Consider the following 17,846-nt stretch of genomic DNA (forward strand, 5'->3'; position numbering starts at 1 on the left):
TCAGCAGGATACCAAAGCATGAGGCACTGCAATGCTTAAGCCCCTCTTTTAGGTCTGCCATAGTGCCCCAAAATGTGCTCTTTTTCCCTTTAAGGGAAATTGGCACCCAGCTGCTTTGGGGGATGCACCCTCACCTTTCCTCCATATTCTGTGCATATAATAATGTGACAGCCTTAATTTTTTACTCACTAGCATATGTATTGGGAAAAGAGATATTAAAAAAATACTCTGCTGCTTCTAAAATAATGTTTCAGTGGATTAATGTGCTTTCTACCTGGGCAATATCATCTTGTTCAAATTCAACTATTTCAAATCAATGAGAAACATTTTGACTGAAAAATGGGTTGAACAAGTTTGGCATCTTCCCAGTTTTTCTAAGGCTGCAGCCAAGGATGACACAAATCCACTGATGCTCCTCATTTGGATGTTTCTGGAAACTTTCATTTGTCTTGCAATATCTAAAGAGTGCATTTTAAAAGAAAATCAGAAAGGGACTCTGAATCGCTCTGAGAAGCATATCCAAGTGAATCCCCAGTGAATTCTAGTCCTGTTGTCACAAACCTTGCTTCCCTTCTTAGAATGAATGCACTGCTGCATTAGGGACAGGCCAACAGAAAGCTATATTACTGGGTGGGGGAGTGAAAATCCCATACTATATGAAATACTTAAACATTCACTAGAGCAGCAACTAAAAATGATGTCTCCCCTTGAACAGGTGAGTGTCTCAATCACTGGTTTCACATACCAGAGCCAAAAGAGGTAATTAGCCTCATTCAGAAAGTGGGAAACCTAAGTTCAGGTCTATATCACCTGGCAGAGATGAGATTCTGGCAGAAGACAGTGGCTGCCATGCCACCAGGGCATCTGCTCACCTTGGTACTTCTGACAGCTCTGCCTGGCGCCGCTAAGCAGCTGGGTTACCAGAGCGTCAAGTGCACCTTGGAAAGGAACTGGCTGTTGAATGGACTGCAGTAACCAGCTGAAGGTGTGGGAATACCATGTACTTTGAGCTAGCAGCAGCAGCAGCTTAACTCCACTCAGCAGAGGTGAAAGAGTTGCTGGCAGAAAGGAGGATTTCACTGCCACAGTGGAACTTTGAGTGTAACCACAGCCAAAGATCTGCCAGCAAACTCTGTAGCGTGGACAAAGGCCTGTGTGCTCTAACCACTGAGCTAATGATACGAGCAAGTTGCAATGGTTGTTGATTCCATTTCTCTTGTTTTAGGGCTAACTCTGGAAAAGGGTTCAACAGAGTTCTGCTTGGGATTCATAAAGCAGACCATTATTGTGGACTGTAGGGAGGCACCTGATCCCAGGAAAATAGGGCTGTGTGAAGCTTCGGTCCGATTCAATTTGGCGGATATTTGTCTCAATTCGGTGGTTGAATCTCCAAATCTGAATTGAATCAGAAGACCCTAGGATTTCTCTGAATCAAATCAGAACCCTCTGAATCGATTCGGAAAGATTTGGCGATTCAGACATAGAGACATCTTTAAATATTTTTTCTATATACCTCTAGGTAGCAGGTGGCTCATGAACACTGCGATGCTGGGGCAATGGAGTGTCCCATGGGAGCGTAGGGGGCTCCCTAACACACTTGGCAGCAGACCCAGAAGTGGACCAGAAACATTTTCACATCTGCCGGGGAGCACACTGGGCCCCCCCGCCCCGCGCCTCTCTGGCTCAGTGACTAGTGCCTCCTGGGTCTGGGGGTGTACCTGGGGTCCCCCTGCAGCCAACTGCCAAGCTGGGGAGGTGTGGGGGAGGGGGCCCAGCACACTCCCTGCCAGACCTGGAAGTGGAGCACAAGTACTCCCGGTCCACTTCCGGATTTGCCACGAAGCATGTAGAGGGCCCCCCTGCACTCCTGTGGGACGCTCCACGTGCCCCAGCATCACAGCGATCACAAGCTGCACCTGCTACCTCAAGGCACGTAGAAAAAACTTAAAGCTGTGTCTATGGCCGAATCGCTGATTCTTCAAATCAGCATCGAATCTTCAGATTTGGATTTGGCCGAATCAAATCAAGGACAGTGATCTGAATCAACTAATCGAATCACTGTCCCTGATTTGGGCTGAATCAAAATCTGAATCGAATAGGGCCTGCTTCACACACCACTACACAACAAGTCCTATCCTGGGCTTAAGACAAACCTCTATTTGTTAGTTTAGGCAGCTTGCAGGCATTTTAGTGGATCCCACTCTTAGGAACCTAAATCTTCCCTCTCCCCCTACCCAACCCCCACTCTATTTCACAGATTTCATAGACATTAGGGCTAGAAGAGACCTCGGGAAATTGAGTCCAGCCCCCTGCTCCAAGGGCAGGAAGTCAGCTAGGGTCAAAGGATCCCAGCAAGATAAGCATCCAAATGCTTCTTAAAGGAGTCCAGAGTAGGTGCTTGCACCACCTCTGGAGGCAGTCTATTCCGGGCGTTGGGGACTCAGACCGTAAAGAAGTTTTTCCTTATGTCCAGCCTAAAATGGTCTTGGAGGAGTTTGTGGCCGTTGGAACTTGAGCACCCCAAGGGATGACTGGTGAACAGATGTTCCCCCAGATCCTGACGCACACCCCTTATATACTTATAGGCTGCCACCAGGTCTCCCCTGAGCCTGAGCTCTCAGCCTCTCTTCATAAGGCCTGCTCTTTTGCCCTCTGATCATGCACATGGCTCTCCTCTGGACTCTCTCAAGCTTTTCCACATCCTTCTTGAATTGTGGAGCCCAGAATTGGATGCAGTACTCCAGCTGCATCCTCACCAAGGCCGAGTACAGCGGGAGGATGACATCCTGAGATTTACTTGAGAAGCATCTATGGATGCAAGCCAGAGTTTGGTTTGCTTTACCAGCTACAACATCACATTTGTGGCTTTTTTTTCTTGGGGTCAATCATGACCCCCAAGTCTGTTTCAGCCATGGTGCTAGTGAGTGTAGTACTGCTGAGCCTATAAGCATGCTGTGGGTTATTTTTCCCCAAGGTGGAGTACCTTACATTTGTCAGTATTGAATGTCATCAGGTTTGTATCTGTCCACTTTTTGAGCCTATCCAAGTCAGCTTGGATCACCAACCTATCCTCAGGTGTGGACGCTCTACCCCAAAGTTTTGTGCTATCAGCAAAGTTGGCCAGTCCAGAATTGTATAGGGAGCCTGGGAACTAAACTGCCTAGTGGTAACTACAGCCTCAAATCATTTTCTGGATCTGCTCCATATCATGAGAACACAGAAGGAACTATGACAAGGTTCTGTCTTTTACAGAGATGTAATAACATGGCTGAGGTCATCTACCACATTTAGAGGCAGGGGTTACATATGGTTTGCAGTGTACTGCTGGGATGATCATACAGCGGCAGTGGCAATTTTTTTCCTTCTCCCCTGCCCCCCACCCCTCCAACAAGTTAGCACTCTGAGTGACTGCCCCAGTCGCACCACTTCTTCATATACAATTTCCCCAGGGACTTTATTTTGAAATGTACTGAGAATAGATTTACTGGCTTTCAATAATGGGGGCTTCACATGTGCATCAGAGGTCCACCTACAATAAATCCTCCAGGAACCTCCCATTCAGAAGAAATAGTATGTGTAATTTTTAATATTTATTTTAGTAGCACTGCAAAAGCAATTAGCCAACTACAATTAAGAGGCTAATTACCTGAGCACTGCGCTCCAAGAAAAGGAAGGACTTTAGATTAGAAGGGAAAAAAGCTTTGAAGAGACTTTCAGTTGTAAGTCTTCAGGATAACAAATTAAATATGTTTTCAAAACAAGATACAAGTTTGTAAGGAGTTATTTGGGCTGCAGTGGTGCCCGTGGAGGAAAGGCACTTCATGCTTCCCAAAAGCAGGGTCATTGTCGTTGGCAGGAAATATGAGAGGCCTAAAAACACAATTAGAAGAGTTGAGTGGGAGGAGGTTCAACCAGAAAGCAGAGTAAGTTCCTTCCAACCGTTTTCCTCTACCTACCCTCCCTTTCCTGTTTGACCCCCTCATCCTGCTCACACCAATTCACAATCCTGATTTCAATTCTTGATGCTCTACTCCTCACAAACCACTTGCCAGCTGCTCTGAGTTTCTTGAAGGCTCCATGCTAGCAGTAAGAGATTAAAACGGGGGAGATAATGTCTTTGCCAATAGACTTGGGAAGGCCAGTAATGACAAGGCACAAGCTTAGAGGAACTTGTGGGAGAAATGGACAAATGAGGCATCAGGGCAAGTTCTGCTGACAGAACAGCTGGGACAATGATGACAAGGAAAAGTGGAGCTGGTGGCAGGTATGTAGGCTTTGAAAGCAATCAATAGGGTTTGAAGTGGCCACTGGACTGGAGGGATAGAGCAGAGCAAAATGGTCAGGGCAATATCCAATGAACATCTTTTCAGGGGCTTTTAGGGGTGTGCGAAATGGGCCCTATTCAATTCTGATTCGGCCCGAATCAGGGACAGTGATTTGATTAATTGATTCAGCTCACTGTCCCCAATTCAATACAGCTGAATCCAAATCTGAAGATTCGATGCTGATTTGGAGAATCAGCAATTCAGTCATAGAGACAGCTTTAAATGTTTTTTCTACGTACCTCGAGGTACCAGGCGCAGCTTGTGAAATCTGCAATGCTGGGGCAGATGGAGCGTCCCACAGGAGCATGGGGGGACCCCACATGCTTGGCAGTGAATCCAGAAGTGGACCAGAAGTACTTCCGGTCCGCTTCTGGGTCTACCAGGGGGTGCGCTGGGGTGCTTCCCTGCACCTCAGCAATCTGCCATGGCGGGACCTTGGGTGCCCCCCCAGATCCAGGAGACACCAGTTGCCAAGCCAGGGGGCACGGGCCGGGGGAGGGCCTGCACGCTCCCCAGTGGACCCGGAATTGGAGTGGAAGTGCTTCTGGTCCACTTCTGGGTGTGCTGCCGAGCTCGCTGGGGAGCCCCCTGTGCTCCTGTGGGACACTCCATCTGCCCCACCATCGCAGCACTCATGAGCTGCCTGGTACCTTGAGGTATGTAGAAAAAACATTTAAAACAATGTCTATCTCTGAATCTTTCCGAATCAATTCAGAGAGATTAAACGGTCCTCTAATTCAATTTGGAGATTCAGCCACTGAATCGGGCTGAATCTCTGCTGAATCGAATCAGCGACTGAAGTGTCACACAGCCCTAGTGGCTATGCTGCACCCAGACAGGAACAAATCATTACAGCCAAGTTGCAAAGCCTCTAGAAATAGTAGGCAACGTGAATTAGAAAAAACTGATTCAATCCTCAAAAAATGTGGATGGCTTGGGCAGAAGTTTGAGGACAGTAATGGTAGCGTTATGCTACTGCTACAGTCTTATTGTCATAATTTCACTACAGGTTCTCTGCGTAGAACAGGCCTGGTCTATACTATTACTGTTTTGCCAAGAAATGTTGTGTTATATTAGTACATTCTCCTGTGTCTTACTTTAATCACACTGGGAAGTTTAGGAATCACTGCTGTAAGTGACTCAAATGTTTTACTATACACTTTTCTTGCGGCAGGCAGGTAGTTACTTGTGGTATAAAACCATTCATGACAGACAAAAAAAATAGTGAAATTAAGAAACCTTAATTCTTGTAATTTAAAAAAAAATGAAATCTTCATATTTTCCCAAGCAGGAAGCAACTGTGACCACCTGAAACCTGAGATCCTGCTCCTGCCTTTGTTTCAAGGTAATTTGCATCATCACAGATCCCCACAGGAGCGGAGAGGCTTCATACCAGCTATGAACTGACTGCCCAGAGGAGTTTTCCATCTATTGACTCCTCTGTGAAATCATATGAAATTTCATTTCTACCCAGGAGAACTTTTACAATATTTTCTCTAATGCTTGATGAAGGGTGTTTGTGTCTGAAAGCTTGCAATTAAGATTTTTGCAAAAAAAAGTCTTTGTTGGTCTAATAAAAGATCTAATACGAGTCCTGATTGCCTTAATTCTTGTAATCACTTCACTAACAAGTCATTAATATGAAAAAATGCAAAAGTGACCAAACTAAGTGACTTCAGAACCAATGTGTTATTAGTTTTCCAGTCGGAGACCAATAAATGCCTTTGGCGCTGTGTTGTGCTTGCATTTGGGGGAAGAGACAAGGTAGAGATTGGTTACTGTTACTTAAGGGATTTGACTTTGAGCTGCTCACAGAATTAGGCCAGGGTAACCACCTTTTTTGTATGGGGAGTTTCTAGTTGATTTTGGCATGGAGCCCTGTTAGGTCTTTAAGTTCCTTTCCACCCCACTCTTCAGTGGGTTCTAGGAATGCCATTGTTGAGGTCATCTAGGCTAATATACAAGCTGCCTTTTCCAATGTTAATACTTTCATAGGTGATATCATCCAGAATCACCACCACCTGTAAAACATTTAACAGTATCTACTGCACTCAGCACCAGAACACCTGACAGTCCACCCATCACAGCTATCTATAAGCTTAGGAAAGTACTGCCACATGATCAACATGCTAGAGGCTGTTGAACTGCTGTGAAGCATGTCCAGTTGCCTGGATATTTTTATGAAGATCTCCATGAAAAAAGATTAGGGTCCTTGCTTATTCTTTTTTGGTCTTCTAAACCTTAGTATTTAGTAATGTTCATCTAACTTGGTTCTTAACCAGTGGTCGCTGTTGCGAATATCCTGGAGACACCCCTCTTCCCCTTACCCCAGGATGACTGACATTGCCATTCTCACTGCTGTAAGAGCAGGTGTGGTAAGAGTTGAAGTTCCACAGAAAAATATTACACACTGTTTGTAGAACAGCTACAAGGCCATCACTGTTATATTCTGCATCCATGTTACTGGTGGCAAGATACAGAAGTTGGTAAATTAGTTATGGAAAATCAGCAGCTTCCACAATTGTGAAGCAGCACTGACAGCTCACAATGCATTGCAGCAGAAGCCCTCAGGGATTTCGTCAATTGCAAAAACCCATGCTACACCAAAATATGCACTCATACTGGCATTTGTGATGACATCACAATGTTATAAGTGGTAATAGTATTGCCAGTACCAAGTCAATCTAATTTGTTACTACTGCTCATTAGGGCTGTGTGAAGCTTTGGTTACTGATTCAATTTGGTGGAGATTTGGCCTGATTCAGTGGTCAAATCTCTGAATCCGAATCAAATCAGGAGACCTTTTAATCTCTCTGAATCAAATCAGAACCCTCCAAATCGATTCAGAGATTTGATGATTCAGACATAGACACAGCTAAATGTTTTTTGTTTGTTTTTACATACCTCAAAGTACCAGGTGGCTTGTGAACACTGCAATGCTGGGGTGGATGAAGCGTCCCACAGGAGCACGGGGGGTCCCCAGCATGCTCGGCGGCAGACCCAGAAGTGGACCAGAAGCACTTCCAGTCCGCTTGTGGGTCTGCTACAGAGCACACAGGGGACCCTCTCCCCCACCCTGGCAACTGGTGCCTCCTGGGTCCCCCTGTGGCCAACTGCCAAGCCAAGGGCATCCCCTGCGCGAATGGCAGTGGACCCAGAAGTGGACTGGAAGTACTTCTGGTGCACTTCTGGGTATGCCACTGAGCATGCGGGGGCCGCCACCCCCCCCCCCGGTGCTCCTGTGGGGTGCTCCATCTGCCCCACCACTGCAGTGTTCACAAGCCATGCCTGGTACCTCAAGGTATGTAGAAAAAACATTTAAAGCGGTATCTATGGCTGAATTGCTGATTCTCCAAATCAGCATCGCATCTTCAGATTCAGATTTGGCCAAATCAAATTGGGACAGTGCTCTGAATCAACGAATCGAATCACTGTCCCCCGATCCAGGTCAAATCCAAATTGAATACAGCCTGTTTCGCACACCCCTACTGCTCATGCTCCTTCAGTCAGCAATTGTACTCCTTTCTGAAAACCCATCACATTACCAATATGCCAGGTATGTTTATGAAGTGAGGATGCAACAGCAGGAAGAGGTAAAGTTCAGACACGATTTCCACATGTTTTTATACACAAGTCTACTAACACGGAAAACATGGCAGAGATACTGATCCCTAGACAGACTACCTCAAAAATTTACTTGGATGCATTAGCGAGTGGCCGATTATTGTACAGAAGTGCAAATAGCATAACAAATTGTATCTGTGTTACAGAAATGGAATAAAAATGCTTGCTCTAGAGGTGCACCAAATAGGCCCTAATTTGGAAATGGAGATTCCTGTATTGAACTTGTAATTTCACAAGTGTAATTTTTGTCAGTGAGATGCTAATTTTGACTGCACTCACAAATCAAGTAGATGCTTAAATCACATCAGCTGCAGATGTAAATTGTTAGGTCATGTTGAGGTCCTCTTCAAAAAGTCAGGCTCATTAATGATAAGTTTATTTGTATAGCACCAAAATGATGTGTGCTGTTTAGTTGCCCTTAGAAGTCACTGCCAAAATTTTCCAGTTAGGAAAATTAATATGAAAAGCTTTCTGGCTTTCTGGCAAAGTACCCTGAGGAAAGAGATTCACTTTGCAACTTCTGCCGTGAGATCTAGTTGATAAAAAAAAAGCCATATGGGTCAGCTACCAACAAGCTGTGCTTTCTGCCACAGCAGCTCAATTTTAGCAAGCAGTAGCTCTGGAGCTCACTTATATGAATATCCACAGGCTGGATGAAGTTTTGGAATCAGATCCTGACATGATGGTCCAAGGCCCATTTCTAGTAAGTATGATACTAGAAAGAATCAGGATATTATGCCTTTTCATAAGTTACAAACAGAACTGTTTTAGCTGTTTCCTATTAGAGCATGATAATAGAAATATTCTCCAATGCAAAGAATTTTCTTAAAAACAAATAAACAAGCATTTGTTGATGAGTTACCTTATTCATTGCATACAGCACACCCTTTAATTAGAATGTTTATCCTTATGATGTGGTACACAATGTCCTTTATTAATTTCTTAAAACGCACAGATGTTTTTTATTATTTGATACACTAAAAGTCAACTTCAGTGTTAATATTTGCCCACAAACAGAACCACACACAAACATTTATCAGACAAAATTTTTACTTGATGCATCTTTAGGTTTAGAGAAAAGCCAGTCATTTGCAACTGCATAAAAGGAATCTCAGCAAGTCACTATAGTTATGCTACTTGAAATAAGACAGTGATGGTCAAACAATAGTGTGGAATGGACCCAATGCTAATGCATAAAAACAGTACTGAAAACACATCTAGGCTTCCAGCTTCACTGACTCCAGTACTGAACGTGCTTCTTTATATTCGTCAGCTTCTTCCAACTCTTTTTCATTCTCCTGAAATTAAACAGAACTTTTTTATTCCTAAGAAAATAACTTGATATGTTTTCATTCCTCTTAACATGTTAACATCCCATTTTGATTACTTCCAACTTCCAGTACAAAAAACGGAGTGTTCATTGCACTGACAGATAAAGATCTTTGAGTAAGCCATTTCAGTCCCCCTGTCCTATTTTTTTAAAAACCTTCTTTCCATATTTTTGTCCAGCATTACATGGATCTGGTGTAAATGCAAAGATTAAGGGAAGCCTGTGAAACATGTAGACAGCAAGCAAACACTGACTATAATTTTTCAAATAGAACACAATGCTTAGGCCCTATTGCCCTTTTTAAGTTCAGTAAAACATTTTGGGGATGCCCTGGTCACATTCAGACAGACCTATATGTGTCCTCTGGATTTCAACTATAGGAATAGTCAAACCAAAATGGGGACCACCCATAAAGTGGCAAAAGTAGCAATAGAAGCCAGAGTAAGAACACTATTGCAGGAGGGAGGGGGGGGTCCTTTTTGAGATTCATTTAAAAGCAAATTCTTCAAAGTTCACACTGATGTGAGTTATGAAGGTACAGCAGGAGGGGGAAACTAATCTTTAAGGACCTTTTCAATATTGCTGACTTTGGAACCAAATGACATTTTCACATTCCTTTCAAACTGCCTGCCTGTGAATCTTCCCAACTTAAAGTGACAATGGCCAATTTATTTTAACTTCCGCACCCCTTTATCAAACAATGAAACCAATCAAACATCACCACAGAAAGACAAAGTGTAGGAGGCTGATTCTGCCAAATACTTGTCTTCAAAAAATGCCAAGAACATTCTTATACTTGAAGTCAATAAAAATGGCAGGTACTCGGCACCCTGCAGGACTGGGCTCTAGAGCTTGTGTCTGAACAGGCTCAGCAGAGGAGTTCTAACTGATCTCTCCTGCAATCAATAAAAAGCCTCTGAGATGCTTAAATTCCACTGTATGGTTAAGCTTCATGTTAATGTTTACATCTGTAGCAAGACAAGAGGGGAAAAACGTTAGTTCTTTAAGATGTAGTCCTATGACCTCAGAATTCAATGAAGCAAGTTTGGGCCCTAAGGCTGCCTATACACATGCTCATTGGTGTTCTAATTAGAACGTTCCCATGTTCCCAATCGAACGTTCCAGTGTCGCCGCACTGTCGTGTATTAAGCGCCCTCATATTTAAAAGTGGCTGCAGGGCACTTTATTTAGGCCTTGTCAAATGAGGTTTAGACAGTGTCCCACAGACATTTTAAACACGCAGAGGCACAATACACATCATGGTAAGGTGTTTTAATTAGGGTGACCATCTGGGAGCCACTCTAAGATGCCCCCCACCCCACCCCCAAGCATGTGTACAGGCAGCCTAAATTCCTGGTATACCCCTATTCATGGGGATAAATCCTCTTGCAGGCAGGTAGAACTACTGAAATCAAGCTAGTTCCTTTTGTTAACAGAGTATCCATAAAACAAATGTTGCCTGACTAATGCTTTGATCACTGTTTGGCCATTACAAATCATCAATAGCATTCAAACAAGCAAATGTCCTACCTGTAAACCCAATTCACCTAAATTTTAGGTATTTTACTCAAACAGAGGAGCTATTTTGGGTGTTTATAATATATTACTTGACACAGCAATTAGATATTGAGCCACTGGAAGGGAGTTTCAGTGTCTGTTGGGTGTGTTCCTCATTGCAGCGAGTTTCTAAACTTACTTCTGCTAAATATGTACATAAACCCTTGAATGAGCTAACGTTACGCTATGTAATGCTAATCATGGGAGCAGATGATTCAAATAGAAAAATTGTCCAGTGCAAGTTTCATTAAGCTACTATTACTCTGTAGGCTAAAATTGCTAACCCTATTCCACCAATGAAAGAATCCAGCCCTAGTCTTTGTAGCCAGAGAGCAGAAAGCACACAAATCTTCAGGTAAAAAGTTTGTGCTACACTTACTAATAGCTGAGTGAGATCTGCATGTGCAGCTCCTAATCTGCGTTGGCAGTCCGGAATCATCATTTGAGATTCTTGTAGGATCTCAGTCTGTGAAACAGAAACCAGTAAAAGACATGAACTTTTTAATACTGAAAGCACTGGTTTTATAAAATACATAAAGCTTGTTCTTTTCTAAAATAGCTGTACAGACTTCTTCAAATAAACTTTAAAACATAGTTGTCTTCATTTTATCCGAGTTGGATCATTTCACATTAACAGCACTAACTTACTTTCTACTTAATAAATATAATTGCTTAACACTTGTACTTAGTAAATTAATTCAAAGAGCATATTACAAAAATGATTTCATAGGATATCTTCCTTAAATACAGTATAATTACAACACAGCAAAGTGTAATGAAGTATTTTAGAATACACTTTTTCCATCTGAAGTAAGAATTAACTAGCAAAAGCTTTCCATACAGCATTTGTTAAAAAAGGCTATTTAAAATAAACTATTTCCCCTGCTGTCATGAAGCAGCTTCATCCAAAATGGGATCAGCTGGTTATATAAATATCTCCTGCATCTTTTGGGTAATAAAGAAAAACAGTGTTCAGATAATACCACATAGAGATAATTACTGCATGAAAAAAAGTTATTGAGTTATTGATCACATCGTGTGCACACTACAGGAGGCTCTGACTGAAAGACAAAGGTAAAGAAAAATGAAAAGCAAAGACCAGCAGGCTCATATTTTTGATGCTTATCATGCATAAAAAGTTATTACTTATCCTTGTGCTTCATTTTAGGAGAGAGATTATTCTCACCATGCACTTTGAGTAAAATTACCAAACTGGCACCCCACTGTATTTGAACATCTTGCCTACACCTACAGAAAACAACCTTCAGATTTATACAAAAGAACATTTATTTCATCGAATATCTCTGGACTTGAAATCCATCCACAAAAAAGGTGTGCACTGCTGTTACATGTACTAAATCTATTTAGAAATGAAAATCAATTAGCAGATCTGTAAATGTAAAACCTCTTCTATGTTAAGAATAGCTTGCCACCTGCCATAAGTGTACATCTTTCACTTTAACAGTTCAACACATTCTTTCACTCAAAAGGTTATATATTCCCCCTTTCCTGTCAAATCACCAAACCAGATTACTATTAACTGGAGTTGGATAGTTAAACAAGGAAGAAACACATGTCTGCCAGTTCACATGCATAACAAAGCACACAACCAGTCCCACTGTAAGCAATGACTGCTCAAGTATGTAATATTAAATACATATTTAAGTACCTTACTAGATTGGAACCTAACAAAAAAAAAGTAATAATTTTTAAGATGAAAGTCAATGGGAAAAAAAAAGTTTTCAACTTAGTTTTCAGATTCCCTTCAGAAAATTCCCCACCCCAATCCTATTTTTATGCAAAGTTAAGGGTGCAAAATATAAATGTGGTAAGAAATACAAAGTTAATTTTAAGGAAGTATAACATTACTTTTATCTTAAAAGCTCAATATTTCCAACCTTGGGAGTTATACAAAAGAGGAGCCAGAATTAAGAAAAATAGATGAGCTCACTATGCATCAAAAAGGTACTGTATTAGCACTACTGGAATTTAAGACATTTTGCTTCTTGGCAGACCAAGAGTAGGATGAAGAAGATGTGCAAGACAACATTAGGTTTTTATGCTTCACCAGGGTTCTAGAAAGAATACTTGAAGGAGTGAGAATAGCTCAGTCACTAGCCCCAGTCAATCACTCACTTCCTTTGTTGGTATTCCTAACAAGCTGTTCACTTTTATGTTGATGGGCAGTAGGGAAGCCTACCAGTTCAGAACTGGAATAAAAACAACTAATTTTACAGAGGTCACTAAACAAGGACAAAGTATAATTTAAGCATGAATCTGGAATATACATCTTTAATCTTCTGTGGCTTCTCTTAAATGGGTAAAGTGAAGGTATCTGAATTGTTCAATTAAAGCTGGGAAGCTGGCTGTAGCACAAATATTTTCTTGGAGTGAAACCATTATTGAGTAAAAACAGAAAAGGAGTAAAACTCACACAATTGCTACATCTGGCAGGCCTACAGGCATTGCAGATCAGCAATACGTTCCAGTAGAAACACAAAGGTAACAGAGGAACTTACATATTTTTAAATGAAAATAAAATTTGGATGCCTGAATCCCACTGAAATCCATCAGTAACCGAGTATCAAATTCCAAAGACTCTTTTGAAAGTCCCAGAGTGAATTGAGGTACAACTAATAATCGGGTCAAAGGAAGATTATAGTGAGAATAGGTTTTGCAAAAGAACAGTAAATGTTGCGGGTGTGCTAAGCACTGTGATGCTTGAATAAAAGTATTAAACTGAAAGAATTGAAGTGCCTCTAACTAAAAATGCTTACCCATATACAAATGATGCACTGCAAGGATAAACCGATCCAATTTCTTTCCAATGAACATGAAGAGAATCACCAAAGATCTTGTAAAAGGGCACTTATGAGGTCAGGGATAAACTTGCAACTTTTAGTCAGTGCCCCAAAATGGTAATCTGTCCATCACTTGCCTTTAGATGGTGGAAATGTTCCCATTAAAAGTAGAGCATCTGTCACCTTATAAAAGAAAACAAGCTGTTCAGGATAGATGGAACTCTTCAGACTTGCCTGGTAGCTTGCCTAGGAGAAAGAACTAAGGAGAAAGCAATAAGGGATTGCCATCACTTTGGATGACAATGGATACTGGGGAGGAGAGATGCTACTAGCATTACTATTTATAATGATCCTCTGGGGAAATAGCAACATTTAAACACACAGGCAATGTCCTGGCTATCATGTCAGTAGACTCAGACATCATACTTGCACTGTGTACGGTTTGTAAAAGGGGCAGCTGTCTGGCCATTTAATTTCACTTGGAAACAGTTTCCTCTATCAGTCCATGGAATGCTCATACTGTGAAAGCAGGCTACTTTCAACTAGCACAAAACAAACTCTTGTTATCTGGTACAATATGATTTTTGTGAGAGTCCACATGAACCAGGAATGGATCCAAACATAGTTTAAATGACCAACATAAAGACTGAACTTCAAAGTACATTCAGAGCTTGTTATTATGATAAACAGTCTGTGAAACAAGTGGAATTCAAGATGACTGAACAGCAGCTACAAGTAGTTAAATTCTGCATCGGCAGCATGGATCAAATTGTAAAGCAGGACAAGATGTGGTGTTGCTGGTCTTGGGGAAAAAGATCCTAAAGATGAAACCTTAGAGATCACGGTAAAAATTAGAGTTGTGTGATCAGCGTGGGAAGTCAAGAACCTAAAGCAAGACAAAAGCAAGATGAACCCAAAGCAAGATGAAATCGTAAGAAGTGCTTCAGTGACAAGAGCAATAAATGCAATGACTAAAAGGTGGTGAGAAAAAAATGGCTCAAACAGTGTAGTGCTATACAGAATTCATACATAGAACAAGGAAGAGTTATCCAGTCATTAAGCTTCTTCCTATGGTTTCTCTTGCCAACAAAAATCACCACCATTTTACTTAATACAAGTATTAATGATGTAGGTATTGTCAAGAAATACATAACAGATTAAATGAATCCTGTGATGGAAGTATCATAGTGCTTAGGGTTGGAAGGAACCTACACAGATGATCAGGTCTGACTCGACCCACTGCCCCGGGCAGGAACGGGTGCCGGGGTCATATCACCCCAGCCAAATATCTGTCCAGCCTCCTCCTGAAGACCCCTAAGTGAAGGAAACAAGGAAAATTCTAGGAGAAGTTCAACCCATCATGATAAATCCAGTGATGGAAGTAGTTCATGGTGTGGTTTATAGTCTCTGAAGAACAATTAAACACATGTAGTAGATAAAAATACAAGGAGAATTTATTTAAAGTATTTAGGAGGCACTTATCCCAGCATATACACTGTCAGTGTGATTTGGGAAGCTGGAAAATGGCTGAAGGCTTGGACACATACCTGATGACTCCTATTAGTGCAAGCAAGACAAGACATTAAGGAAACAGGATAGCATTTTGCCTTTAAACCAAAGTGCTACAGGGAGATCACTAGGAGTTAGCCATGCTTTGCATATGACTATAAGACTGTAATCAACCAAACTTACAGAACAAATGGAGTGATACTATTAAAACAATCAGATGAAGAAAGTTCAAATTTATGACAACACTGGTTGGATGAAGGGAGGAGAATTGCTGATGTACAATTTGCAAAGAGACTGGCATCAGGGGAGGAAGCTATGGATAGAGTGGTTTGATGATATAACGTAGCATTTCCCCAAGTTTATTGGTTTATGCCCCCACTGTGTAGCAAGGTTCGGTACTTGCACTCCCCTCTTCATCAACCACCAATTTCCTTGGAGGGTGGGGGGGGAGAAGGGCACCCACCCGCACTTTGAGAAAAGCTGACATAATTGAATAGATAGGATACTATGAGTTACTTCATGACTGAAGATGGTGAACTACAGAGAAAGACTGCTGGCCTATATCTTGTCTTTGTTCGCTTACTGCTCATCGCAATGCAGTTATTGTGCTCTACACTATGAAAATAAAATGGAGTATAAAAACTTTTATCCAGCAAAATAATGCTTTATTACATATATAATTGGAGCAACCATTATGCCACAGTATTGCTCTCAGCACAAACACATCCCTTTGGGATTATACAGATAAGACAAACTCTGATAATGCAAGCACTTCTTTACTGGCTCTCATGTTTACGAAGCAAGGTCATACAGACCGAGTTATGAAAAGAAAACAAAAACATTTTAAAAGAAGGTAACTGGAGACAACTGCTCAAGAGTAAAATAAAAAGCTACAGCTTGATTCCTAATAGTGGTATAAAATGAGCCCATAGGTCAAAGCATGTTGACATTCCCACTACAAGGAGAACACCACACCTTGTAAAGTTTCAAATACTGGATGAGGAATTTCCAAGTCAGTGAGCACCAAACTTTAGTCTGCTCTTAAAAGTGATTGCACAGGTACATACAATCCGTCTACTAAATAGGCTAAGGATTTTCTTAACTCCAATGGGATGTTTAGTGAAGTGGCATGTATTATTTACCACACATTAATATAGACTCTAGTATACTCCATGTAAATTCCCATTTGCAGTGACAAGGTAAAACACAGGAGTTGCCTCGATGGCAAAATTAGATGCTATTAAACAAATCTGGACCACAACTGATTACATATGGGTTTTCTTCCCTGTCGGCAGAGGAAGGAAGAGTCAACACAGAGCTCAAGAATATGTATGCCATGCTGCTCTTAGACAGAAGTAAAATTCATTACATTGGATTTATTACAAAATTAATTACATTAGAAAGCAGTCACTGGATAATTCAATCCACCATTTAAAAATCAAATGTTCTTAGAACTATTTCTAAGATCTAAATAATTTGCACTATAAACAATGCAACTCTTGTCCTTTATTTTAATAGCTTTCAGAATGACGACTGGATAATGCAATCATTGACAATAGAAAATTGTCATTTAATCAATACATTTTCTACTCAATGGCTCTCCATTTTTTACTTGAAAAGATAATTCAAATTGGCTTGGAAATAAACAAAAACATGGTAGTGAAAACCTAAATAAAAAGTAGCAGGGAAGTGGTGTTGCTAAAAGAAAGTTTGAGTCATTCTTGTTGGGGAACCAATCTTCCTCCTCATCTGTCTTTTTGCATGGTTATCTGCCATCTCAGATCCAGGTGTCCCAGTAGTACATAAGCTGACTATAAGCCAACAGTATGCCCCTGTGGCAACCCCTCCACCAAACCAACAGCATGCTCACTTGTATTTACAGGATGTCCTCTGTAAATCAAGGGGAGTGATTCTACTGTATTCGGCACTGGTGAGGCTGCACCTGGAGCACTGTGTCCAGTTTTGAGCCACACAGTTCAAGAAAGATGTAGATGGTAGAGGTGCATTGATACATCAGTCCATATCGTACTGGCACCAATAAAAGAAAAATTGATATCATCAGCAATTGGCTTTTTTTTGGCCAAAGTGGCTGATAATGTTGCAGATAAATGCCACGTGCATGTGCAGCTTGGAGAGGAGTGTCTGGCCAGTAAGTCTGTGGGGGGAAAGGAGTGTGGGAGCAGGGGTGCAGATTGAGGCCCCGACAGTGAGGGAGGGAGTGGGGCAGAAGCTGTGGCAGGGGCTGCCCAGCTGGGGTTGCTCGCCCAGGGGTGCAAGGGGGTGGGTGGAAAAGGGGCGTGGCTCCCCACACTGCATGCAGCCCAGGGGAGGCATGGGGAGCACATGCCCCATGGATTTGTGTGTGGGGTGAGGGTGGGCTGCCCACTGTGGTCTTGGGGCTGGGGGCTGCGCCAGACTCTTCCTGGTGGGAAGGCTGAGCCAGGTCTGTGATCAGAGCAGGCAGGGGTGGGGCGGGAGGTGGTGGCACCGAGGAGGGTGGCTATGGCAAATTTTGGGGTGGCTGTAGTCCACCCTGTAAACCCCCCTCCCAGCGCCAGTGCCACCCACCCTGATCACAGCCTTGGCCCAGCCCAGCCCCCTGCTGGGAAGAGGCCCCAGCAGGCAACCTGCCCTTGCCCTATGCACAAATCCAGGAGGCACATGCCCCCACGCCTCTTTTGGCTGAACAGCACCTGCCCC

General features: G+C 42.2%; 1 protein-coding gene across 1 annotated transcript in view; it reads right to left on the reverse strand.

Moving 5' to 3' along the window:
• Positions 1 to 8,795: 8,795 nt before the first annotated feature.
• The window catches only part of TBCA (tubulin folding cofactor A), a 49,251-nt gene continuing 40,200 nt past the window's right edge, over positions 8,796 to 17,846 (reverse strand). Inside the window, exons 3-4 of the mRNA XM_006027081.3 lie at positions 11,216 to 11,302; positions 8,796 to 9,247 (exon numbers count right to left, since the gene is read on the reverse strand). Coding sequence (XP_006027143.1) covers positions 9,167 to 9,247; positions 11,216 to 11,302 — 168 coding nt within the window. The 3' untranslated portion in view covers positions 8,796 to 9,166. The remainder of the gene's footprint in view (positions 9,248 to 11,215; positions 11,303 to 17,846) is intronic.

The sequence above is a fragment of the Alligator sinensis genome, unplaced genomic scaffold (genome assembly GCF_000455745.1).
Source record: "Alligator sinensis unplaced genomic scaffold, ASM45574v1 scaffold159_1, whole genome shotgun sequence".
NCBI lineage: Eukaryota > Metazoa > Chordata > Crocodylia > Alligatoridae > Alligator > Alligator sinensis.